The following is a 25,323-nucleotide window of genomic DNA, read 5'->3' as shown; positions in this document are numbered from 1 at the left end:
TAATTATTATACGTGAGACAAGTTCTAAATTATATAAATTTCAAACTAACTATCATATAGAGAAAAAAAATTAACTGATAAAAATTTAAAAATAATTATCATACGTAAGACAAGTTCTAAATTATAAAAATTTCAAAATCATTATTTTATACGGGATAAGTCCTAACTTATATACAATTCAAACTAACTGTCATATATAGAACAAATTTTAACTGATAAAAATAATTATCATACGTGAGACAAGTTCTAAATTATAAAAATTTCAAAATCACTATTTTTATATGGGATAAGTTTTAACTGATATATAAATTTTAACTATCGTATACGGGACAAATTATAAAATGTATAACTAATAAAAATTTCAAAAAAATTATTTTACACGGGATGAATTTTAAATGATATATAAATTTTAACTATCGTATACGGGACAAATTATCACCGATAATAAATTCAAAATAATTATCATATATGTGAGTTCTAATTAATAAAAATTTCAATTTTTTTTTTTGCACGGGGTTAATTCTAACTCATATATAAATTTTAACTATCATATAAAGGATAAATTATCGCTGATAAAAAAATGCAAAATAATTATCATATGTGAGACAAGTTCTTACAATTTACTAATAATTTTTTTTTAAAAAAAAACTATTTTACACAGGATAAATTTTAACTGATATATAAATATGTTCTATGTAATTGCTTTTTTCAATTTAAATATTTATAATTGTAATCAATTTTGATTATCAAACTATAACTTAAAAATATATATCGTTGTAACGTTACGACCCGTGCGATAGCACGATTCGCACGAGTCTATTACTAATTTTTATATAATAATAACAATAGTAATATTTCTAAAAATGAGAAGACGGAATAATATTAATAGTATTTAATGTTTTTATATATTCACCGTTGACTTTTCTTCTATATACACTACACTGTTGACTTTTCTTCAAATGTTACTAAATCAAACAAAATGTTACTATTTCAATTTAGTATCATTTTATTAAGTGTTGCATAAAGCCTATGTTACTAAAACTAAAAGGCTTAATAACATTTCAGAGTAGTATTAGTAACATTTGATAAATGTTACCGATTTATATTTTTTGTAACACTAGAGTTTACCATTAGTAACATTAAAATATTGTTACCGGTTTGTTTCTTTGTAACATACAAAAATGTTACTACTTTGTATTTGTACATTGGAAAAAATATTACCGATTTATGTTTTTTGTAACATAAAAAATGTTATTAATATGTATTCAGAATTTTAATCTTCACAGACCACCATTCATATATTCATGTTTTGAGAGAACATAGCTAGTGAGCACGTGTAATCATTGAATTTGAAAATTACATAACAAATATTTTTACACAATTTAAGCAAATCACAATACTACATTTAGACCGTCACTTTTAGATAAGTTTCCATAACTAAATCTACTAATAATCATCCATGATATGATCTAAGAAGCTAATGAAATCTATGTGCAATACTAAGAAAACTTCTTGGTGCACTTTTAAATTGTTTGACAAGCTTTCAACACCATCTTTGCGAGCTTCACTTGAAGCCACATTTAGTGTTCTTTTCTGTGTTTATTCATGTCTAACAGTCTATGTTCTAGCTACAATTGAAAAGCAATCATTCGATACCTCTACTGCTCTACATATAGGTCTCATCGATCTTCCTTTTTTGCTGGTGTGTCATCTTCAAAATGAGTTTATTCACAAAGAGAATGCATGTTTTGAAATAAGAGAATGCATGTAGATGTAGCACCAGTGGCCATTTAGCACAATGAGATAATCATGTTTTGAAATATGAATGCTTATTTACTATCATTTCTGAATTATATTATCCACAAACTTTTATAAAAAATACTAGCTAGCTTACTGAAAAAAGACAATGACCTCTGCATGCTGAAGAATTGGAACCAAGCATAAAATTATTACACTTAAAACAAATAGAGAAATTTCTTGACGAACCTGAAATTCAAAATTTATATTTTAAAGTGACATGTTTCATATAAAAGTAGTTAAAATGTGAACTGGTTGTTAATTAATATCAGAAGCTATTGAGAGCAATAAGTGAACATAAGAAATAAGAAACAAGAAAACCAAACCTAGACCATCTTTCTTTTCTTGATGAGCTACTCAATTGACTTTAAACCATTCACAAACTAAGGATTGGTATCGTTTAAGCAATGCCCCCCTTATAGCAATGTAGAACAAACTAAGGATGCAGAGACATGAAAAAAAGAAAAGGAAGTCAATGACCAAAACGCTGCCTGTTGAAGATCATATACTTGTTGCTTCAAAGGAAACACTGCACCTTGTTGTAGTATTCTTTGTGAATAAATTCTCTAGACTATGCGTAACCCAACACTAACACTAACACTAACACATCACATTAGCTTTGGAAACACTTCTCAAAATTATTACAAATAGAATTTTCAATCCAAACAATAATAGCACTCTTTGAGTGGATACAGCTGCTAAAATAGCTTCTACATTTAGAAAATACAGAAAAATGACAAAACAGAATAACTAGTAAATTGGTGTAGCAAAATTCAGAATCAAAATTCAGTTTATTTACCATATCAAATCAAGCTACAAAATACAAATATCGCACAATACATAGAATGAGTTAACTATACAAGGTTAATTCAAAGTCTACACTAACAATAGATAGATATTTGTTCCTACAGCTCAAGAGTCATCATATGATATATGATATCATGTTTGTGGCATGCCATTGTTATGGAGTACCACAGCCTTCTACTTTATAAGGGTATATATGATCCACTCCTTTACATAAAGTTTGGTTGAAGCATTTTATCGAACAGAAAGCAAGCATTGTACAATGAGGCACAACAAAAGCAACATCAAAACAAAGCTAAAAAAAAAAAACAAACCAATTTTTCTTCTGAGAGGATTTCTAGTTAGGGATTTTACTTCTGAGAGGAAATCGAGAGCACGCCGTTTTTGCTTCTGAAATTTGCTTCTTGGTTTCTATCACGGTAGCTAGTGAGTTTTAAAACTTAAAACTTGAAATGTATATTAAAAGGCAAAGTATAAGCGCTATTAACAAAAAGAGCGTTAGAGTTAATTGTTTAAATGTTGCTTTAGATGCTAAGAGAATCCATGTAACACTACTGTTTGAAAAATGTTACAAAATCACCAGTAACAATTTTTTAAATGTTGCAGGTGAATGTTACTAAAAGTCATAAATGTAGTAGTGTATAGTAACATTCCATAATAAAATATTTTTCATACAAGTAATCTTCTATTTAACTCCCACATACTATCATCACATATCATCGTAGAAATTCTTAATTAATCTTCTACGTTCTTAATTAATTTTGTTGTAGTCATCATGCAATCGTTCATTATTTTTGTCATCGTTCTTGGTTTTATTTCTCCTTGTCTATGTACGAGGTTGAATGTTGGAACCAAAGGTTCTAATAATAGTGTGATGGATAATGGTGCAATTGGCGATGGAAAGTCAGATGATACACAAGTATATATGTCTCTATATTTATATATATATATATATATATATTTTATAATTTTGGCATATGTCACTAATTGAGTGACCCTTAACAATATTTTTAATCATATGTATAAGTTAAATTATAGGCATTTGCAACTACATGGAGTAATGTGTGCAAAACAGGAGGGATACTAGTTATACCGGAAGAAAAATCATTCTTGGTGACAAAATTACACTTTAGCGGTCCTTGCCCTGGCAAAATTCACATTCAGGTATTATTTACAAAGTTAATTGTTATTGAAATAATAGTTTATAACAAAGTGTTAATCCCCTTATATATATATATTTTGCAATCTATATTGTAGTTTGATGGGCAAATAGTTGCACCACCTAAAGAAACATGGAAATCTGGGGAAAGTTTGATTTCCATTGAAAATTTGAAAGGACTCACAATTGATGGCAATGGCCAAGGAGGAGCCGATGGAGATGGTTCAACATGGTGGCAATGTAATGGTTGTCAACGACCTGGGGTATACATATGATATTATTTATTTTATCTTAGTTATTATTTACTTTTTCTCTGTTACAATTAAATCAATTAAATTGTAGAAAGTATGATCCTTTCACATGACAATTATTTTTTATGACATATTTTTATTACTATTATTATTATTATTATTATATTTTGAATGAATTGATCCCCAAATTAATATTTTAAAGTGATTGGCATATTTTGATTTCTGTTTCTCTTGATTGTACAGATCTTTCATTTTCATAATTGCCAAGATCTTAGTGTTAGTAACATAAAAATAACTAATAGCCCAAGAAATCATATATCAATTAATAAGTGCAGTGGTGCAACATTTTCTCATATATTCATTGATTCTCCTCAAACTAGCCCCAACACCGATGGCATTGACATTTCTTTTTCTAGTAATATCTTGATAGAAGATTCCAACATAAAATCTGGTAAATAAACTTTATATTATCTTATGATATTTTTACATTTTAGTATAATTGAAAAAATATTATTTTATTTTTTAATATTATCTTATGATATTTTTACTTTTTAGGATTATTAAAAAATCATTATGTTATTTTGTAAAAGATAGTCAAACATAAGTTGTTATGAAAAAAAAGGCAAAATTAATATAAAAAAAAAGTTAGCAATAACTAAACATTATATTAATAAATATTAAAATTTGTAAATTTATATATATATATATATATATATATATATATATATATATATATATATATATATATATAGTCGTCATCCTTAAAATAATTAACATTTTTTGTGTAAATTTAATATATGGTTATTCTTTCAAACAGGTGATGATTGTATTGCCATCAACGGTGGATCCTCTATTATAAATGCTACTAGGGTTACTTGCGGACCAGGACATGGGATAAGGTTTATATATTTTATTTCGATCTAAAGTTTAATTTCATATACATAAACCGAAACCATCTCAAGAAAAAAGAGCAAGAAAGAAAAGCAAACCAAACAAAGGAAAGAAAACTAGAAAAATAAAAAGAAACAAAAAGAAACATCGGGTAACTAACCAAACTTCCAACCCGAAGAGCGGGTAGTATAACCAGATATTCCCTTCTTTTTCTTGGCCTTAGACACCACTTCTGTAAATTGCTCCTCCCTAGCAGCAGAACGGTTCTTCAAATAATTAATAGCTGCCGCATTCTTTTCCCCATCAATATACACGTATGACCAATGTCATTTGCCTCATTTTCCTTCCATTTTTTCAAAATATCTAAGTCATGAGCATCTTAGGGGTTTAAAAGAGGAATATAATACCGCACCAAGATGGAGGATCTTGAATGTAGTCCAACCTAGGGGTCTATTGGTCAATTCTTTGTTTTTTAGCCAGGTCATTAGCATGAATGTCTTCAACCAGATTTGGTTGCACAAGAATTGCACTAGCGGAGAATCAATGGGCAGCAGTTTTCGCTTGCAGTTTATGTTATACTATTAGTTTAGAGTTTGAATTATTGACATCCAAAAATTTAATTTGAAGTGTTAGAATTGTAAATTTTATATTGTACATGTATTTTTATTTTTCACAAATCTCATAAAAATGTGTGCTTTATGAATTTATTAGTGTTGGCAGCCTTGGTAAAGTAAGAGCTGATGATCAAGTTTCTGATGTTTATGTGCGGAATTGCACCTTCATCGGAACTTCAAATGGAGGAAGAATCAAGACAACTCCGGTGAGTATACGACTAATATGGTTAAATATTTTTATGTTTTCCACAAATATATGGATCTTTCAAATTTCATCCTTATTAAAAAAATTGAAAATCTTATAGTACTTACTTTTAAACAAATCTGCAACGCTATGACAACACATTCATTGTTCCATTTTTTGCAGGGTGGTTCGGGTTATGCAAAACGTATTACTTTTGAAGACATCATTCTAGATAATGTTAAGAACCCAATAATTATAGATCAACGTTATAATAAATATTTGGAGCTGGTACACATATTAGTTTACATGTTCATATTATTAATATCTTAACATTTCAACAATTCATTCATATACATAATATTATACTGATGCCACGGGTATATTTGTTGAAATTTTTAGGATACAGATGTTTCGATAAGTGATGTAACATATCGAGGATTTGATGGAACTTGTGAGGGTAACACGGCTATTGATTTAGATTGTAGTCCCGATGGTTGTCATAATATTATATTGGATCAAATCAACATTGAATCAAATCAACCGGGAAAGAAACTTTCAGTTATTTGTAACAATGCATATGGAACTGCTACAAATACTAATCCAACTGTCTCTTGCCTACTTTCTTAAGATTTTATTGGCCTCAATTATGTGGGAAACAATTATTGAAAGGGTGTATCCTTAATCATGTTGTAATGAAATACGTTAACTTTTTTATATGATCTTTTAGGATAAAATAATAATGAATCATGTGGTTAGTTTATTTTTAAAGGGGACTTTCAGGCATGTTGTTATGTAAGCTTATCATTGGAATCAATAAAAAACAAAATAATTCTTCTTCTTTCATCTCTAGTTGATTTTTTCATCTGTGCAGTCACATATTTGATTATCTAATTACACGAAGTATATATATATATATAGTTAAAAGTAAATGACAAAATGTAAAGGTAATAGGTGGTTTCAGATGAGAAAAGTAGGTTAAGTGCTTTCGAATCTCTCTCATATTCCTGCTTGGTAACTGGCGTTATATCGCTTACTATTCCTTTATTATCTGGCGGATTAATTTCTAAGAGATAAGTTTAGATTTCGCATTTCCTATCTTATTGCAATTGAAAACAATTACTGGCGCATTTCCTATCTTGTTGGTTTACTGACTTCTATCATCGTCTTTCTGCAATTTTTTTTACGACAATTCTTTCTTGCAACTTGAATAGAGTTTTTATGCACAACCTGTCTCTAAATTTTTGATCATTGATTGTTTATGATATATGTCCAGATCAAAACAAAAGTTCAACATATATTCATCATAGGACAGGATTTGTTAATCGTTCAAATACAGAATTGACTTATATTATTAATGGATATCTGTTTTTTGTCTATTTTTTTGTTTACTCATATCACCAGATGATTATACATAATTAATTAGGTATTTTTGTTATTAGGGGATTTTTTTTTTATCGTTTTTCATCTTTTTTGTACCTTAACAAAAAAAAGTATTTTTAGAAATTTTATAAATCTTAAAAATCCTTAAAATCTTTTGAAATCTTGATAATCTGTGGAATAAATCCATCAAAATCCAAATTGGAAAATCTGGATTGTAAATAGTCTTTCAAAAAAGTTTTAAAAGTAAATACAATCCTATAAAATCTTTTAAAATCTTCAAGACTTTGTTTTACCAAAATTGTCTTTCAAAATCTACTCAGGAAAGCCCGGCCAGAACTACACGTGCAAGTTTCCCTGCATGTGGCTCATCCGTAATAACTTATTCGGATTTGCGCGAACTAACGGACCAATCACTAAGTGGGGATGCTCCCTCCAGCATGAGCGGGCCTTTTCGAAACAGGTAATCCAATACATCTATTAAGTTGAATTTGTAACAAATTCTATTTTTCTGTTCGTACGTTGCTTGAATAAATGTTGCAATTGTTACCTTATTACAGGATTCTGTCATGGTCAAATTGTTAAATACTGTATTATTGGTAGAATATGCTTGATGGATACAAAGTGTTGGTTTTAACAAAGAATAAGCACACATTATGGCAAGGGATGGTATTGTTATGAACTTGGTGGTAGGTGATATAGTATGATGCATGTTGTAGTGTGAAGAAAGTTACTAGAAAGTGTTGGTTTTAACAAAGAATAAGCACACATTTGGGAATGTTGTAAAGCAATGGCTCTTGCATCATCCGGTGTACTTGTAAGTATGTGAACATTTTCTTACCTTTATAAACAAATCGTATTTAAGAGAAAATGTTCCAAATTATGTATATGCAATGACACTATTTTCTAATAAGTAGTAGGTTTTGATCCAAACGGGTTGATGAATTGGTAATCAGGGACGGATCCAGGAATTTTAGTAACTGGAGTCAAAATTATAACTTAAAAAAATATAAATTATTATTTATATAATTTTAACATTTTCTTATACCAAATTACTTATTTTGGTTTATTAGTCAATACTCTTAAGATACTCATTAGTATTATAAAGGCAAAATTACACTAGAGGTCCTTTATCTTATTTATTTGTAACAGATTGGTCCTTTATCTTTTTTTTGTCCCAAATTGGTCCTTTATCTTTATAATTATGCACATATTAGTCCTTTTTTTCATTTTTTAATAAAAATATGATGATGTGTCTAGCCACGTAGGATAATGTTATTTCTTCAATAATTTTTTTAATGAAAATTTAAAAATTCCAGAAATCATATGAAGATTCATCATTGTTCATCATCTTCTTCATCATATTCATCCTCTTTTTCATTACACTTTAACAAAAACACTCAAATACACCTCAAAATTGTATAAATCTATGTATTATGTTTACCTCGATCTTTTTTTAAACTCCAAAATCAAAATTCCCAATTCTTATTAAATCCTAATTTACCAAATCAGATCTGTGTTATATTTACATCATGCTTCTTTTTCCCTCACCAACTGTTCCACGAGCAAAACAGTTCTGTTCTTTAAAGTTATGTTCTTCAATTTTTTTTTTGATTTCTTTAAAGCTCTTTTCCAGAATTTCTTTAAAGTTTTGTTCTTCATTTTTTTCTTGATTTAATTTGAAGGGTGGTTCTTTAAAATTGGTGGTAAATAAAAATCCAAGCTTTGTGAGATTTGATAGGAATAAAGCAACATTGTAGTAGAAAACACGGTGAGAATTGGAAGTGTTAAAACCCAGAACATATTTTGGGTTATTTCAATTTTAAGATTTTTTGGGTCGATGAAAACTCATATTTATCATCTCATATTTTTTATTTGGTAATTTAGGGTTTAATAAGAATTGGGGAATTTGATTTTGGAGTTTAAAAAAAAATTGAGGTAAACAAAACACATAAATTTATATAATGAGGCGTATTTGGGTGCTTTTGTTAAAGTGTAATGAAAAAGAGGATGAATATGATGAAGAAGATGATGATCAATGATGAATCTTCATATGATTTCTGGAATTTTTAAATTTTCATTAAAAAAATTATTGAAGAAATAACATTATCCTACGTGGCTAGACACATCATCATATTTTTATTAAAAAATGAAAAAAAGGATTAGTATGTGCGTAATCATAAAGATAAAGGACTAATTTGGGACAAAAAAAAGATAAAGGACCAATCTGTTACAAATAAATAAGATAAAGGATCTCTAGTGTAATTTTGCCTATTATAAATTAGTCTTATTAATTTTATATTTGTTATAGTGTAATAAATTGACTCTATAAAAATGATAATATACCAGATATGTAGGGTCACATTGCATAAATAATACTAGTATTAACTAAAAATATAATAGACAAGTATGGTCGGCTGACCCCACTGCCCCACACTAAATCCGTCCCTGTTGGTAACCATAGCCAGATTCTATTAATACTTCAGTTATGGTTATTGTTTAATGTTAACCTATATAATGTCAATTTGTCTATCACTAGGGTTTTACCCGTGCTTCGCACGGGTGGATTAAATTTAAAATTAAATTTTTATAATATCAATGATAAGAATTTTGGGAGATTAAAACTCAGACTAAAATTATGATGTATCATTGAAAATATTTCTGTATAATTATTTTATGATAAATATTTTGATTATTAGGGATGACAATGGGTAAGGTATGGTAAGATTACTATGATACCTATTCCCATACCCGCACGTTGAAAAAATACATGTATCCATTCTCATACCTGCTTGGGTAACAACCTTTGTACCCGTGCACATATCCTATGGGTACCTAAGTATCCATATCGTACTCGCTACCCGCATTTTTACGAAAAATTCATCGATCAATTATAAAATATCACATAATTTTAAGAGAATTAAAAAAAATTAAGAGATTTTAATGTCGACTAATGAAAATTATAAACAAAATCATTACCAACCTCATGCTAAAATTCATATATTTGTTGATATATTCACATTGAGTTTGCATTATCTTATAAATAAACATTTTTATTAAAAATGTATAAGGTTTAATAGAGTTTTATTTTTTAAAATTGATATACATATATTATTATATAATAATATAAACAAAATAAATAGATATATATTATGTGGGTATGTGGTGGGATATAAAATAAATACCCGCTCATTTTTATGGGTAATTACTCATACCAATGCTCGTATCCAAATGTGGGTTTTACTCTACCCGTTGCGGGTATTTTTTTCGGGTGCCTACTGTGGATGGGTCAAATTTTCATCCTTATTGACTAATCATATTTAAGAGACACGTAGTAAACAGAATACACAATATTTTTTAATAATTATTGCCTATAATTTGTTTTGCAACTATAATAAAGAAAATACACAATTTCTTATTAAAAAAATACACAATTTTTGTCTTTTGAGGTAGAGCTGTTAAAATGGACTAACTTGTTTGGTTGTCTTGCCAAACCCGAATATATATAGAGTTTGAACCTTAAAATATTAGCCCGATTCTTTTTTATGACTTTTAGCCCGATCATAAAATTCAGTTTAAAATACGGGCTAGCCCATATGGGACACATGTAGCCCATTATTTGTATAAAGCAAAATAAAAAAAATAAATAAAGTTTCTGAATATAAGATAATGCATTATCTTATATCTTTTTTCCCCATAATTTCTATTTTTTTTTCCAGGAAGTTGATCTGAGAAGTAAAATTTTCGTTGCAAATAAATTGTCTAAAGTTGTAGAAATGTTACTGGAACACAGTAATTCTACGCATATACATATACTTGACCCACATGTATTTGAGAACGTTTATGCATACATAGGGTAGTTTCGTCAATTCAATTTTTTACATAGGGGCAGTTTCGTCACAATGGTTACATTTTCTCTCTGCGTTGTGAGTTTTTCTTCGATAATTTCTCTTCGGACCACGTGATTCTTTTCTACCACGATATTCCATGAACACAATAGTAAAAAAGATATCAGGTTCAAAACAGGCGCTTCAAATATCCATAATCTGGTCGTTGATCAAATGACAAGGAGCGGCAATAATGAAAGTAAGACGCAAACTCCACGGGATATGACTTGCAAAGTACCTAAGAACAACAAGTTTGTAGTCACGAAACTATTTTAGATGGACTTTTTCACTTATGTTCAATTCCGGAGCGAGTATGTAACAAGGGGAAACAAGGGGAAACAAGATGCGTATACCTCAGCACGAGTTGAGAACTTCATATTGCAAAAATTTTCATATTTTTGCATTTTGGTGGCAGCTTGCAGACCCTGCCAAGGAAGGCTAAAATGCAATTGCTTAATATAAGAGCATATTGATCCCATGTAGCAGCAGTTTCTGTGATCCTGTAACCATTATCCCATCGTCTATGGATTCCTTCGCTAGGATAGAGAAAATCAGGTTCAACAACCTACATGTAAAAGGTGGACGATGAGAAAGTAACAAAAAGAGATGTTAACTGCAGAGCAGAAGAGCAGAGAAGACAAGGGAAAAATTGCCGCTTTATTATAAGTAACAAGAAATTTAGCTTATGGTGTTTAATAAAGTGTTTACTAAGAGGAACAGTTTTTTTTCAGTGACATTAAGGCGGAAGCCCGCCAAAATAACAGAAAGGAAAAACAAAGCAAAAAAACTCAAGTCGGAGCTCCTATAGAATCCAAAATGAGCAAGGAGCCTAATCCCATCGGAGATGACCAATGACATAAAGCACCCACTGTTTAGCGTCACAAAGGACATAAGACAGAGAAACTGTCGAATCCCGATGCAGCAGGTCCACAACCTGCTGAAGCATATCTGCGCGTAAGAATGGAACCTGTGATGAACTCTGTCCGGGATAGTAGTAACTGCATCCAAGGAATCAGTCCTGCAAAGCACGTTTTGGTAATCCCAACTCATAAGCTAGGTGCCAACCATACTACTTAGTTCCAGCCAATTCGGAAAACAAAATGTCACCATCTTCATCCGGAACAATTAACAAACTCTTTTTTTACATGAATTAGAATGAGTTCAATAAAAGGACCAAATTGCTAACAAGACAATAACCACTCTCTAGAAAATGGGTGAATTTTGGCTAAATTCTATTAAACTTTGTTGGCAGGGTGGTAAAACTAAATTAAGATCTGATCCAAAGACGATTTCAAGCACACCAGTTTAGAATATTACTCAGACCAAAGCCAGGCCATGTAGTAATAGTGATTTTCAATGAAATACAAAACATTCCAAATAAAGGCAGGAAAGGAAAACAAATACTCAAACAAAGCATAAAAGCTTTTATTCCAACAATATCATATCATAGATTAGAATACAAATAAACAGCAAACCTGATCACTGAATCCCGCATTCCGTGACATAACAACACCCCAACGACTTCCAGCAGTTGCCATTGAAGTCACGTGAAAACCTTCTATCCACTTCTTGTTAATCCATTTGAAGGGGAAAGACTCACTTACTTTGTATGATTGTTGTGTATACTGTGTGCCTGTGGAAATCAGAACTCAAATCACAATGTAGTTTTTATCTCTTTTGTTCCCTCTCTAGAATGAAAACAGATAAACCCTCAAGCATGTGATCAAACAACATCCAGATAGATCTGCCGAAAAATGGAAAATCAAACAGGCACTAAATTTGGCAAGAGCTTCTTCGTCACACTTATACAACAAATTGGAACAGGAGGGAATATAAAAGAGACAAATCATGTGAAAATATAATTCCATGTGAGTGGAATTTCAAATTGCTCCAAATCAAAATATGCAACTGATTAACTTAATAATTCTTTAAAATTCACCAAGTTTATTCAACAACCAAAATGCCCTCCAACATTTAAACCCTCCTTATATTCTACTACAATCATATGACCTAACCATCTTCACTCCCATTTCTGTGGATCCTACAGACAGTCTAACAGTTCAGAAGAGAGACCCAAAATATGATCAAATGACCTAACTAAAGAGCCTCAGAATTGCATCCAATGCATCATCAATTAGGGGAAAATCTCATTCATCATTTGTAAGTACTTAAAGCAAACAAACCTTTTGACAACACCACAAGAGAGCTCCCATTAGTAACTCCAGCAATAGAAGTAATGTAATAATTCTTCTCCCACTGCTTCATGATCAATTCCTAGGAAAAAAAAGAATTGCATGGGTAAGGTTCGGCAATTGAAAAACAAGTTACAAACAAAGCATTTGAAATGCAAAAGAACATAGCCAAGAGACTCCAAATCATCTCTGTGACTTTGCTCTGAAGAAGTAAAACCAAAATTTAGAGAGAAAATTGTTGGTTACATATAAAGAAGGCGAAATTCTTTAAGTACTCACCAATTCCTTTATGAGTATTGCAACTTGCATAACGCGCTGTTCCTGTTAAGTTTTTGTTCTCTCTGGATGAATTTATCAGAGTTAAACAAAACATTAAGGCATAAGACACTAAAAATGAATCCAAAATTCAAAATGAATTTAATTCATTAACATGTTATTATGTAAATGAATTTAATTTTCATCAAGAGAAAAGACTCGCAACAGAAAAGTTGAAACAGAAAATTCTTATACCTGTAAGGGATATGCCTGTAACTAAAGGGGTAAAAAAATGCAACAAAATGATGATAAAAAACTAAATGACTTCAATAAAAATCCTCTTTTCTTTATTTTCCTTATCCGAGTAGAATGCCCTCAAATTGAAATTAACAAGCCGCTAGTATATTACATATAAATTTCGAATTTAATCTCTGATTTGTGTAAATACATAAATGTATATGTTTTAGGTTTTTTTTTTTAGTTTCCAGAAGTTCCATGCAGTAGTAAAACATGATAGAAGCTGTAGTGCTACTTAATCAACTCCAACTTAGTTTCACTCTTAATCCTCAATCCTCATGTTAACAACCAATTTAAGATACCCATATGTTAACAAAAATACATAATAATAACCGATATTTAACATATCCTACAACAAAAAGACGTTACTATTGCTTTAAATAGTAAGCTACCTTGCTACTACATACAAGCATATTATATTAACTTACTAATAACCAAGTATCATGTGCAGGGAACACACACACACCACACAAACACAGAGATCAACCACAAAAATGAAATTGTGCATGCATACCTTCATTGTCACTTTCGTCAACATCATCCAATGCATCACCACCCATCCCAGCAAATTTCTGCAGCACACACAAGTAATTAAGTAATTACAACATATAACATAAAAAGAAGAACAGCAAATCAATTGAAAACATCACTTACAGAGAAGTCCATTCCTCCTAGTCCTCCCATTCCTCCCAATCCTTCCATTCCGCCAAGGCCTCCCATTCCATCATCGCCAAATTTCTGCAGCAGCACACAATGTAATTACAATGTATAACATCAACAGAAGAAAATAAAATAAATTATATGAATACACCACACATTATCATATATTAAAAATTGGAAGTATAAAGACGAATTATACATAGGAAAAAATATACTAATTAAGCTAGCTACCCGAGTTGCTTTCTTCCCAAGACCCATGAGAAAATTATCTGGTTTGATATCTCTGTGCAGTAATCCCTTCGAATGTAGAACAGGTTCTTTGATTTTGGTAGCTCTGGAAAATCTGATCCATCACTTGATTAATCCCTTCTACAAAATTTACAGAAAATATGTCCCAGTCAAGCCGATTCCGACACCAATTTGGCTCCGTTAGAACCTGTCACTACAAACACATTTGATAACACATATTACAAAAATGTTTTAAGCAACTCTGGATTACTTCAGTCAGACCAAGCTGACATATTCCTTGGAGGAAGATGACATAATTGATTAGAAATAAAAATATTATGTTTACACATTAAAAGTTTTCAATTGTTTTGTAAAACTAAACATTTAATTTCAGCATCAACAAAACATTTTATTGATTGATCACATGAATCAAATGAATTGATGTTCAAGCTTCAATCTTTTTAAACACTGTACAAAAGACCAAAGATTGTCAACTAAATTGTCAAAGCTCATATAAAGTGAAGAGACAAAAAAACAAGAAATTGAACAGGTAAACAAGTCAAAGCTGTCTGCATACTTAAATGCAATGTAAGAAAAGGCAAATTTTGCCTCCAAAAGCTTTAAGCACAGAACCTGAAAAGCAAACCAGCCAGCTTTCCATAAAAAGGACCAAACTTGGAAGCAAAGCAAAGAAAAATAAAATAAATAAAACTAATTTAAAATATTAAAAACAAAAGATATGCATAGAAATTCAATTAGTGAACTCTTTTAAATTATAATGACAATAACCCACATTTTCAATCTCAATCTACACCATAAGCAAGTATCAATCTGTAATGCAAACCCATAGTTATTTGATTGTGGAGCCCTTGGTACAGATTTCTCTGCCATCACAACACTGATTATGTAACCCCTCAACGCATAATCTAAAATTGCAGATTCATGATCGGTGTAACTTTATACAAGTGGGGAAGATAGAAGTCATACAATTCTACAACATGTAGAAAGTTTTCTTCAATTGTTTGATTAGAAGACACAACTCCTGTCCAGTTAGATAGGCATGGGTCTCCATCACTATTCCAATTGCTCAAATGTCCATTTGGATCAAATAAACTTTCGTGTATGCTTCTCAATGCTAGCACTTCGCATACCAATTCAAATTAAATCATATATAATCATATCATCACATCACCAAAAACTCAATTAGTGCATTAGACACTATATCATGAGGTTAGCATGACCCTTTGATTTAACCAAAAACTATTACCTCACACCCCCTAAAGAAAGCATTTTCTAACAATTTCAATCATGATAGAAACTCCTTGAAATAAAAAGTAACAATCAATTACTGCATCTAAATTCTTGAAATTAAAAGTAACAATCAATTACGGCATATATTAGGGCAGAAATCATACTAAAATATCAATTAAAAACAAGAGTCACTGTGTGCACTAAATAATTATGCTAAAATCATGCTAAAAAGATCAATTAAAAGTAACCAAATCAAACTACATTCGCTGGCTGTATTTGTGCACAAACCAGTAGAATATCCAACAACCAGAATCAAATGTCTTCCTACTCTACATTGGCCTAAGGTACACTACTTGATAACAAAGCAAAGCTGTCTGCATACTTAAATGCAATGTAAGAAAAGATAAATTCTGCCACCAAAACCTTTAAGTACACAACTTGAAAAGCAAACCAGCCAGCTTTCCATAAAAAGGACCAAACTTGGAAGCAAAGCAAAGAAACCTCGGGAACACCTCTAAACTGCAATAAAATTGCAATCTTAAAAAATAAAACTAATGAAACTAAGAAATAGGAATCCTCACAATCCATCAATAAGGAAATCAATATGGATATAAATAACAATACTTTTTTAGTTCATATTTTAAATATGATTTGGTGAAGTCAAATATAAGTTTCTTAGATGGATACGAACCTAAGAATTAATGATTAGGCACAACCAATTAAATTGTTACAACTTACAACACATTAATATATTAAATAAGTATTTGTTCAGCATCATTAGAGTTATAGTTAAAAAAACATAAAACAATGATAAGATCTAAAACCATTTGAAAAAAAGAAACTTGGCAATACAATACAAATTTGACACAGGCAGGACAGGTTTTTACTTCCCATCACCCTGATAAGAGACAAGCATGAAATCATGTTCTTCTCCTGTTGAGCATAGTAATATGTGGGTAGTTTGAGCATCGTTTTCAGCTATGGATGCAAATGCACACCCCAATTAGTGACAGGGTCAGAAGCAATGTACAACATGAACATATAGATGTTTTCAATAAGCAAAACAAATTCATTAATGTCAAATAAATACACTTCAGGTGTTAACAACATCATTGAGACAGTCCCATAGTGTATCGGTTCACATACTCAGCCTAAGAAACAAACCAACCAAATCAAGCAATCATATTGTAAGAGAATTCTTATTCTTAATATAACACACAAAGTTTGTAAGAGACATTATTCTTAATATTAATTGAATTATGAATTTGTGTATATATATCCACATTTTTGTTCCAAACATTTTACTGCATATAGCAGTAGTGTACTTTTCTACATATGGCAGTGATGGCTAGTTAATATTAAATACAAGACGTGCTATCACTTGCCCAAATTCCAAAAATGACACAAAAATTTATCACTGCACTGGCATAGTGTGGGCATAACACATTAAGGTTAACTTCCAACTATGATCTTGATCAACCCAAGCAAAGAACAACACTTTTCTTCACAAGAAAATGAGAAAATATGTTGACTCATAAGAACCTACAAAGCAGACACAAACATAAAATCCTTTTGAAAACCTTTGAAGTTAGTAGTTACCTCAAATAATATTAGAAGGGTCACAAGCTACACAAGAAACAGGAAATCGACCTATCCATGTAAAAGTGTGTTTGAATCCCAAGCTACACAAAAACTAACACAGATCATTATGCACACAAACATATACGAAAATTAAATATATTGTGTGAAAAATCCACTTAAGGATGAGTAACCCACAGTGTATCAAGGTTCACATACTCAGCCTAAGAAACAAACCAACCAAATCAGGAAAAAATCAACAAAAGGTTTTATACAAAAAACCACATTACATCATTTTCTTCAAATTGGTCAGGACTATCCAATCAAAAAAAAAAATTGGTCTGGACTATATCAACTTCAAATCAGATTAAAAAAAAAAAATACCATGTTGAATATTGAACCAAGGAAAAACAGGACCTGAAAATAAAGGAAAAAATGCAGTGGCCAGGAACTTTGCAAAAACACAATTTATGAAAAATAAAAACCCAGTGCAAAAAGGGTTAGAAATATCTAAAACGAAAATGAACAATAGCACAATGAATACCTTTCCACACCTATCTCAGCTGTAAGATAAAAAAATAATAAAGAAGTGAAGCAAACACCTCCAAAATCCTATATACATTTTTGCCATTGCATCACCTCTAGTGATCCACTAGAGCTGCTTGAGCTGCATTAATTTTGGAGTGCAAAACTTGGGCTGTTATGAGGTATTTATAAACTATCAACAATGGAGATATAAGGGGAAAAAACCAATAAGTTACATAGTGATTCACATAGTTCTATTGTAACTATCACAAGGTTCCTCATGGACATTTTATCAGACACCTACAGTGCATTTTATTTCAATTGCTATAAAATTGTTTGCTTAAATCAATTAAACAGCATAAATGTAGAGACTTTCTCTCAAACCTGAGGATCTGTTCAGAGAATTGTTTGCAAGAGGAAGATGTAGTCAGGTGTGCACCCAACCTATAGCACCTGCATCAAAGTCAATCAATATTCTTTAATCAGTAAACAAGCACCTGCTTAGAGTAGACCAGAATCTTGTCAAACTCCCTCCTCTCAGCAAAAGCAACAACAACTTTTGGAGTAACAAGATAAACTGATATAAAATAAGCTAAAATTAGTAGAAAAACAATCGAAAAACAAGATAAAGCTCAAAATAAAACAAGCAAGCCCAACCCCAATTAAAAACCAAAACATCAAAACAAATCTACAAAAAACAAGAACAAGCTCAAATTAAATGCAAATAAAACAAGAAACAAGTTCAAACCTTGAAATGAAACAAACAAACAAACAAAATCAAACCCTGCAAAAGAAAAAAAAAAATCAAAATTGAACAGTTCAATTAAAGAACCAAAAAATAAAAACACACAAAATCTATTGAAAAACAAAAAAGAATAAACCAAAGATAAAGTTTGTAATAACAATACAAACCTTGATGATGCAGTCCAAGCCAATCAACCAAACAAGAAGCAATAAGTACAAAGTCAGAACAACTATAAATGAAAAAGCAGAATTGAAGAAAAGGAAATCAAACCAGTTACTTCCCATATCCCAGCGACCCTAACCTTGAATCGCCAAGCAGTTCTTCCCGGAAAGGCATCGCACAAGAAATCAAACCTATCGGCCATGGAGAGAAAACAAAAAAAAAAACAAATCAGAACAGAAACAATAATGAAGAGCGAGAGAGCGAGATAGAACGAAAGAAGAGGAAGAAGGAAACGGGTATATAGCCAAAACAAATTGGAAACGAGACAAACAAACTCCAAAAGCAATCTGCGATGGCAGATAGAAAGCCTGGGACTGACAAAAATAAAAAGCTTCCTACCAGAAAGACTGTCGAGTAAAACAAACGAGAAAAAGGGAATCGACATGGAAGGCGATTTGGAATGGTGAACAGGAGCAGGGAAACCGAAATTTTGCAATGAACAGTGGCACTTTGGGCGTCTCGGACTGTAAGGTTTATTGATTGTAAAATTTTCCTTCCTTTTGGCTAAGTTGAGTTTCTAATTAATTAACTTGTATTCTTTTATTTTCAATAGGTTCTAGATGCTTCTAGTCCCTGAGCAAACCAATTTTCTAAGTCCAGACACTATTGAAGATGGAAGAGGAATGAAGATTAGAGACTATTTTTTTTTCTTGACAGAACAAATTTGTGAATTTAGTGGATATAATTTTATATATTTAAATATATTATATTACTCTTATTTCAACTATTTGTAATTTTTGACATACTCGTAAGACTAGTTAGTTCTTCAATATAATTTAAAGTTTTCTTTTATTTTATTTTATTTCACTTTTTGAAGCATTTTATTTTATCTAATTAATAATTTAAATCATCTGTCAAATAAAAAAAAAGTTTCAAAAAAAAAAAAAAACCTATACCAACGGACAAAGTAGACGGAACAAAACGTCAGTGGGTATAGGTTTTACGGCCCATACGGATTTTGTACCTTTACCAACGGAATTTCGTCGTAGGTATATGTCAACGATGGATCTCATCTTAGCCACCAAGGTTATCAGAACCAGACCGGACCGGCCGGTCGGACTGTGAACCGAGCATAAAGACGGTTCGGTCAGGCCTCAAAACCGGATAGCAGATGGACCAGCAAAAAACCGTTCGAACCGTTTCTGAATCGGATCAAATCGGTGAACCGACCGGGGCAGTTTTGGAGGTTTTTTGTTTTTTTTTAAAAAAAAATAACTTTTTTTTAATATCATGGTTTTAATTTTTTTTAGATCTGACAACGTCGTTTCTTTTGTTTTCAACCTTGCCACAAAAATTGAAACTTGGAAAGATCAAACTTATTCCGTTAAATTCTTTTGTCTTTACATAGGAATGGAGATTGAGTTTTGGTCTTTTTAATTGAACTTTTTAAACTCTATATGTATAATATATTTTGGTCTTTTCAAAAATTACAGAAAAGAAAAAATAGAGATTGAGTTTTCTCATAAGGTCAAAGAGATGAATACCCTATGTATATATTACTAAAAGAAGAAGAAGAAGAAGAATTGATAAAAAAAAAAAAAAAAAGAAGAATAATAATAATAATATTGAAGATTAGCATCTAATCAAAGAAATTGAAGATGAGAGAAACAAAAAGAGAGGGTGACGGCCTACTATTGTTTCACATTTAGCTCATCACTTTTATAGTAGCATTTTAGGGTTATGATAAGTGGGCTTGGGCCATAAATGGATAAGAGGTAATTAAACTAAAAAATATTAACACAACTAAAAATAGTCATGTATGCCAATTTTTTTTTTTAATTTATACATTTATACTTGTATATTAATTAAAATATATATTTAATTAAAAACGGTCCGACCCAGTTGAATCTTGGTCCGGCCAGTTGAACCTTGAATCGGTAAGCTCACCGATTCGATGACTGGTCCGGTTCTGACAACCTTGGTAGCCACGATGTCGTTCAGGATTTGGTTATCGTGTCCACAATGGATCTCATTGTGGCACGATAGCTGGATTTGTTGCAGATTTTCTTGAAATTAAAAACAGATGTATCGTATTGTGATGGCTTCTCATCATGGGCACAATGTGATGCAAATTTCTTCCCTTTTTTTTGCCGTTTTTTTGTGTATTTTCCACTTTTCTTGTTTTTTTGATCAAGTAACTTCATATCTTTAGGTTTTCTGCTTGCATTTTGGTCTTCCATAACTACTAAAACTATTAAAACTAACCTAAAATACTACTAAAAATATCATATAAATTCTTGTCATCGAACATAGAAATGGAATATTTTCTATTTACGTTCTGGTGATAGAATGTAATCTGCTAATTTTCCTCATATTGTACGTAGTCTAGCTAGATGTAAATGTTTTTTTTTTAGCAGAAACAATTGTTTGCTGCTCAAAAAAAAAAAAAAAGATGTAAATGTTCATTAAAAGGTACTCTCTAGCTAATTGAGGTTTTGCTTGCTTAGTTTGTAATTATTTGTATTAGTAAAGTAGCACAACACATTTTCTTTACAACGACAATGTAGTTCAATTTGAATGTCTTTTTTCAAATGGATGATGCATGGTCCGAATATGAGATAGACTTGATATATTGGACTTGACCCTACGTAAAGGTACAGTTTAGAACTTAGAAAATATGAACATAGAGAATGAGTGGTACAATATACTACTATCGTGGAGCATGATATATTCATTGAAATGAAGATGAAATATATGTGGATTTGAAGACAACAAAAGTTGTCACAACTTGAACACATCCTTTATTGTGCGCCCTCTTAGCCGGAAAAACTCTTGTTGTTTTTTACTAATATATAGACAAAACACTATTTTGTTTTCATTTTCATTATATAGCTATCTTCTATGATCCATAATTGGTCTCTTCTTCATAGTGCATGAAGAGAGTTGTTCTTGTCATTATAGAATTTGTTTCCTTACTAGCATTCATTATCCTTTTCAAGGGGACGAAAATTAACCATTTCTTGTTGCCTTTTGGGATTGGAATAACATGGAAAGATTCTATTTTGAAATAATTATTTACATTTTGTAAAAAATAAAAATAATAATTGTGATGAGTACTACTATTGTGGTCAATGTTCCATTTTCATGCACACTTGTTTCTTCTTACTTGTTCATTATTTTTTGGACATCAATCAATAATTTTGGGTACAATATGGATAGGATTCCTAATGACAACTTCTATAAAGCTTTGTTGGATGGATACAACATTATCCAACACCTTATCATTATTTTTTTAAATAGAAATTTAGAATGAAGGAATGATGATTCAGTCCAAACCAAATAAGACTTTAAGACTAAAAAATTATTTATTTTACGGTCATATTCTTCTTTAAATATATCAAAATTGCAATTAGGTCTACAAGTTTTCCTCTTATTAATTATTTTGGTCCTCTAATTTATTTTTAGAAAGTCAATTAGGTCCTTAAATATGTTTTTCGTTAGGTCATTTAGTCTATAAAATTACTAACAAAAGAGGCACTATGGATGTATTTACATCCAAAGACCAATATGAGCGAGTTACACTTCTAACTTCTAAGGGCTAAAAATAGTAGTTTTCCGATTTACATATGTTGGTTATTTTAAAATGATTATTTATTTTTGTCTAGTAGCATAGTAGCTAGATTCGCACTTTTTTTTTGACTAAAAAAGATAACGATATTCATTCATTCCAATAATCGACAGAGTACATCAGATCCAAATACAAATTCAACATCGCTAAAAACAAAAAGGATGAATCTGCGAACAAACTCACAACATCCGTGTTAATAGCATACAACGGCAAAATGCCTACAAATAATAATATGATAAAATTAAAGTCACCGAAATGTCCATGCTTCCGGATCTGCAACGTTGATGTCCAAATCATTGATTGAATCTGCAATTGATTGAAGATGATCTTTCAATATGAACTAAACGAACACCGTAACAAGACGGAGAAAATCAACAACGCCGTACCAAGACGACCACCAACACAAACGCCGCACTCAGACGACGATATCACAAATAGAAAAGAAAAACAACTAAAACACTCAATCTATGTGATAAATCACTTATTTAGATTAAAACAACAATAAAAAAGACGCAGAGGGGTGATTTTAGGCCAAATATGACCTAAAATCACCCCCTAACTGGTAGAGGAAAAAGAAACTCAAAGAAAAAGAAAATAGAATATTAGGGCCGGCTAGGAGCGTAAGATTTAGCTAGATTCGCACTTTATAAGAAAATAAGTAGGGAATCTAGAATTCGAACTATGATCCTCCTATAATGTCCCTAATAACTACCAATTGAACTCATTCGGGACATTTTAAAATGATTATTTTGTTAGAGCAAATTAGTACCAAAAAAACAAATATTCAAAGATTGGTAACAAATAAATAAATAAATAAATAGAGTTGTGTAGTAATAGATAAATATTTTTGCTGTCCAAATAAAAAATTAAGAATGGTGTAAAGTGTGTCAAAAATAATAAATATATTTATAATATAATTAATTATGATTTAAATTTAAAAAATAACCAAGTTTTTAAAGGGTGTTTTTTTTCTTCCAAAACACATTCTACCAAAATTAGTTATTATTTCAAAGTATACATCAGCCGAAAAGTTTATTGATTAATTTTTCGAGATATATGGTTTTTTCAATAAGCTAAGTATTATTTTATACTCAAATATTAGAAGTCAAGCTTATAAACCATACCGTATTTAATGGATTTATTATTTGTGATCAACTATTATTTTATTACAGAAAATATAACTTTGTGTTTTTTATTTACCAAATTAACTTTGTCTTATTTTTATATAATGCTATTGATACATATATACACATTGAAGAAATTAAAAAAAAAAATTAAGTAAAAGATTTTTCGTCGCGACTATTAAAAATATATAGCCATTTTTTTTACTAAAAATAATATAGTTATAAGCATCGATATAACAAGTACTTTTTTCTGTCTTTTTTATAAGAAACAAAATGACAATTTTTTTCTTTTTTTTCATAATTTTTTTATCAATTTTAAAATGTATAATTTCACTTATTTATTATAAGAGAAAATATTAAAAATAAGTTAGAGAAATTAAAAATAATTAAAAATATGTATGAAATAAATTTAATTGAATTCATACGAGTATTAAACTAACTATTTCCTTTTTGGGTAAATAGGGTTTTACCCCCCTGCAAAATAGGAGAATTTTGCATTACCCCTTGTAAAATAAAAAGTTGTGATTTCCCCCTCGTAATATTAAGATTCTTTGTTTTACCCCCTGAATTGACAACTTGGATTTGGAATCTTAATTTTGCTGACATCGCAACCATACATGGTTTTTTTTTTACACATGGTTTTTTTTTTTTACTGTTTTTATTTATTTAATTTTTATCTTGCCACATATTGAGCTATGTCATTTAAAAAAAATAAAAAATAAAAAACAAAAAAAGGGAAAAACAAACAGCAAGAAACATCAACAATCTTCACCACTCTCATGGGAAGAACAAACAACAACAACCCATTCTTTCATTCAATAAAAAAAAAAAATCAAAACAACAACAACAAACTTCATCTTCAATCTTAAATTTCATCTCATCAATTCAATCTCAAACCCATAAATCTAAAACCATAAAAAACTCATAAGTTTCTCAAAACATAAAATCTCACAGTTCATTCTCCACCACCATCGTCGTCCATCTCTCTTTCCCACCAATTGCATCTCTCTTCCTTGCAGCATCACTCTCACTAATTTCCGCCGATTTTCAGATCTGAATTTTGTTGTTTGTTGATTTTCCAAAAAATTAAAATTAAATCAGAATTAACGATGTTTGGAGAACATGTGTTGTTGTTATTTTTCTTGAACTTGTAATTGCTAACCCAACCCATATCCTTCACCAAGATCAAAGGAATGAACACGTGAGAGGTAGAGACCAGGAAGGAGAGGGATGAAGGAGTTGATTATGTTAGGGTTGTTGGTGGTGGTGGTGGTTATGGAGGAGGTGGAGGAAGAGTTTGAATTGGAGGAATTGTGGAGATGATATTTTTTTTTTCCGATTTAGGGATTTGAGATGAAAGTTGCTTCCTGAGATTTGATATGAATGTTGTTTTTTGGAAAAAAAAATTGTGGGATTTGAGATGAAGATTTTTTTATTTTATTTTAAATAACAATGATATGGAATAATTATAATAATAAAAATAAATAAAAAATCTAAGAAAATCCACATATGCATGCCACATCATAAAAAAAGAGATTCCATATCTAGTTGGCAAATTAGGGGGGTAATTGAATGAATCTTTATATTACAGGTGGTAATCACAAAAAAAAATTTTGCAGGGAGGTAATGCAAAATTCGCCCATTTTGCAGGGGGTAAAACCCTATTTACCCTTGATTTTTTAATAATGAGTATGATCACTCAACAACATCTTCC

General features: G+C 30.5%; 2 protein-coding genes across 51 annotated transcripts; one reads left to right on the top strand and one right to left on the bottom strand.

Moving 5' to 3' along the window:
* The first annotated feature begins 3,376 nt into the window (after positions 1-3,376).
* On the top strand, positions 3,377-6,327 carry LOC123884369 (probable polygalacturonase At3g15720). Its single transcript, XM_045933452.1, has 8 exons — positions 3,377-3,520; positions 3,640-3,765; positions 3,859-4,023; positions 4,255-4,462; positions 4,829-4,910; positions 5,614-5,722; positions 5,884-5,988; positions 6,100-6,327. Exons 1-8 carry the CDS (start codon positions 3,377-3,379, stop codon positions 6,325-6,327), a joined length of 1,167 nt encoding a protein of 388 aa, XP_045789408.1.
* A 4,473-nt stretch (positions 6,328-10,800) lies between these two features.
* Positions 10,801-19,585, bottom strand: LOC123883604 (casein kinase 1-like protein HD16). 50 transcript variants are annotated; one of them, XR_006800295.1, is made up of 13 exons: positions 18,997-19,435; positions 18,699-18,734; positions 18,335-18,403; positions 17,447-17,529; positions 15,174-15,229; positions 14,600-14,810; positions 14,363-14,446; positions 14,223-14,280; positions 13,436-13,497; positions 13,148-13,238; positions 12,440-12,597; positions 11,318-11,529; positions 10,801-11,202 (listed from the first exon to the last, which is right to left on the bottom strand). XR_006800295.1 is itself a non-coding variant. In XM_045932467.1 (9 exons), exons 5-8 carry the CDS (start codon positions 13,463-13,465, stop codon positions 11,338-11,340), a joined length of 471 nt encoding a protein of 156 aa, XP_045788423.1. In that variant the 5' UTR covers positions 13,466-13,497; positions 14,223-14,280; positions 14,363-14,446; positions 14,600-14,737; positions 18,335-18,353; the 3' UTR covers positions 10,801-11,202; positions 11,318-11,337. The 50 variants fall into 50 exon arrangements, 4 of the variants coding, with proteins under 4 accessions (XP_045788423.1, XP_045788421.1, XP_045788422.1 ...); XR_006800287.1 differs by having other exon boundaries at positions 15,174-16,366; positions 18,863-19,404; XR_006800271.1 differs by having other exon boundaries at positions 18,863-19,404.
* Between the last annotated feature and the right edge of the window lie 5,738 nt (positions 19,586-25,323).

Source organism: Trifolium pratense, linkage group LG5, assembly GCF_020283565.1.
Source record: "Trifolium pratense cultivar HEN17-A07 linkage group LG5, ARS_RC_1.1, whole genome shotgun sequence".
NCBI lineage: Eukaryota > Viridiplantae > Streptophyta > Magnoliopsida > Fabales > Fabaceae > Trifolium > Trifolium pratense.
The sequence above is the reverse complement of the archived record's forward strand: the minus strand, read 5'-3'. Positions and strand labels throughout refer to the sequence as shown.

What these genes read in the sequence shown, in the direction of transcription:
- LOC123884369 (XM_045933452.1), top strand. Translation starts at nt 3,377, where the DNA reads ATGCAATCGTTCATTATTTTTGTCATCGTTCTTGGTTTTATTTCTCCT. An exon ending in ATGGTTGTCAACGACCTGGG is followed by an intron (nt 4,024 to 4,254) that starts GTATACATATGA and finishes TTGATTGTACAG; the next exon opens with ATCTTTCATTTTCATAATTG. An exon ending in GGACCAGGACATGGGATAAG is followed by an intron (nt 4,911 to 5,613) that starts GTTTATATATTT and finishes TGAATTTATTAG; the next exon opens with TGTTGGCAGCCTTGGTAAAG.
- LOC123883604 (XM_045932467.1), bottom strand. Translation starts at nt 13,465, where the DNA reads ATGCAAGTTGCAATACTCATAAAGGAATTG. An exon ending in CAATACTCATAAAGGAATTG is followed by an intron (nt 13,239 to 13,435) that starts GTGAGTACTTAA and finishes TTTTTTTCCTAG; the next exon opens with GAATTGATCATGAAGCAGTG. An exon ending in TCTTGTGGTGTTGTCAAAAG is followed by an intron (nt 12,598 to 13,147) that starts GTTTGTTTGCTT and finishes TGATTTCCACAG; the next exon opens with GCACACAGTATACACAACAA.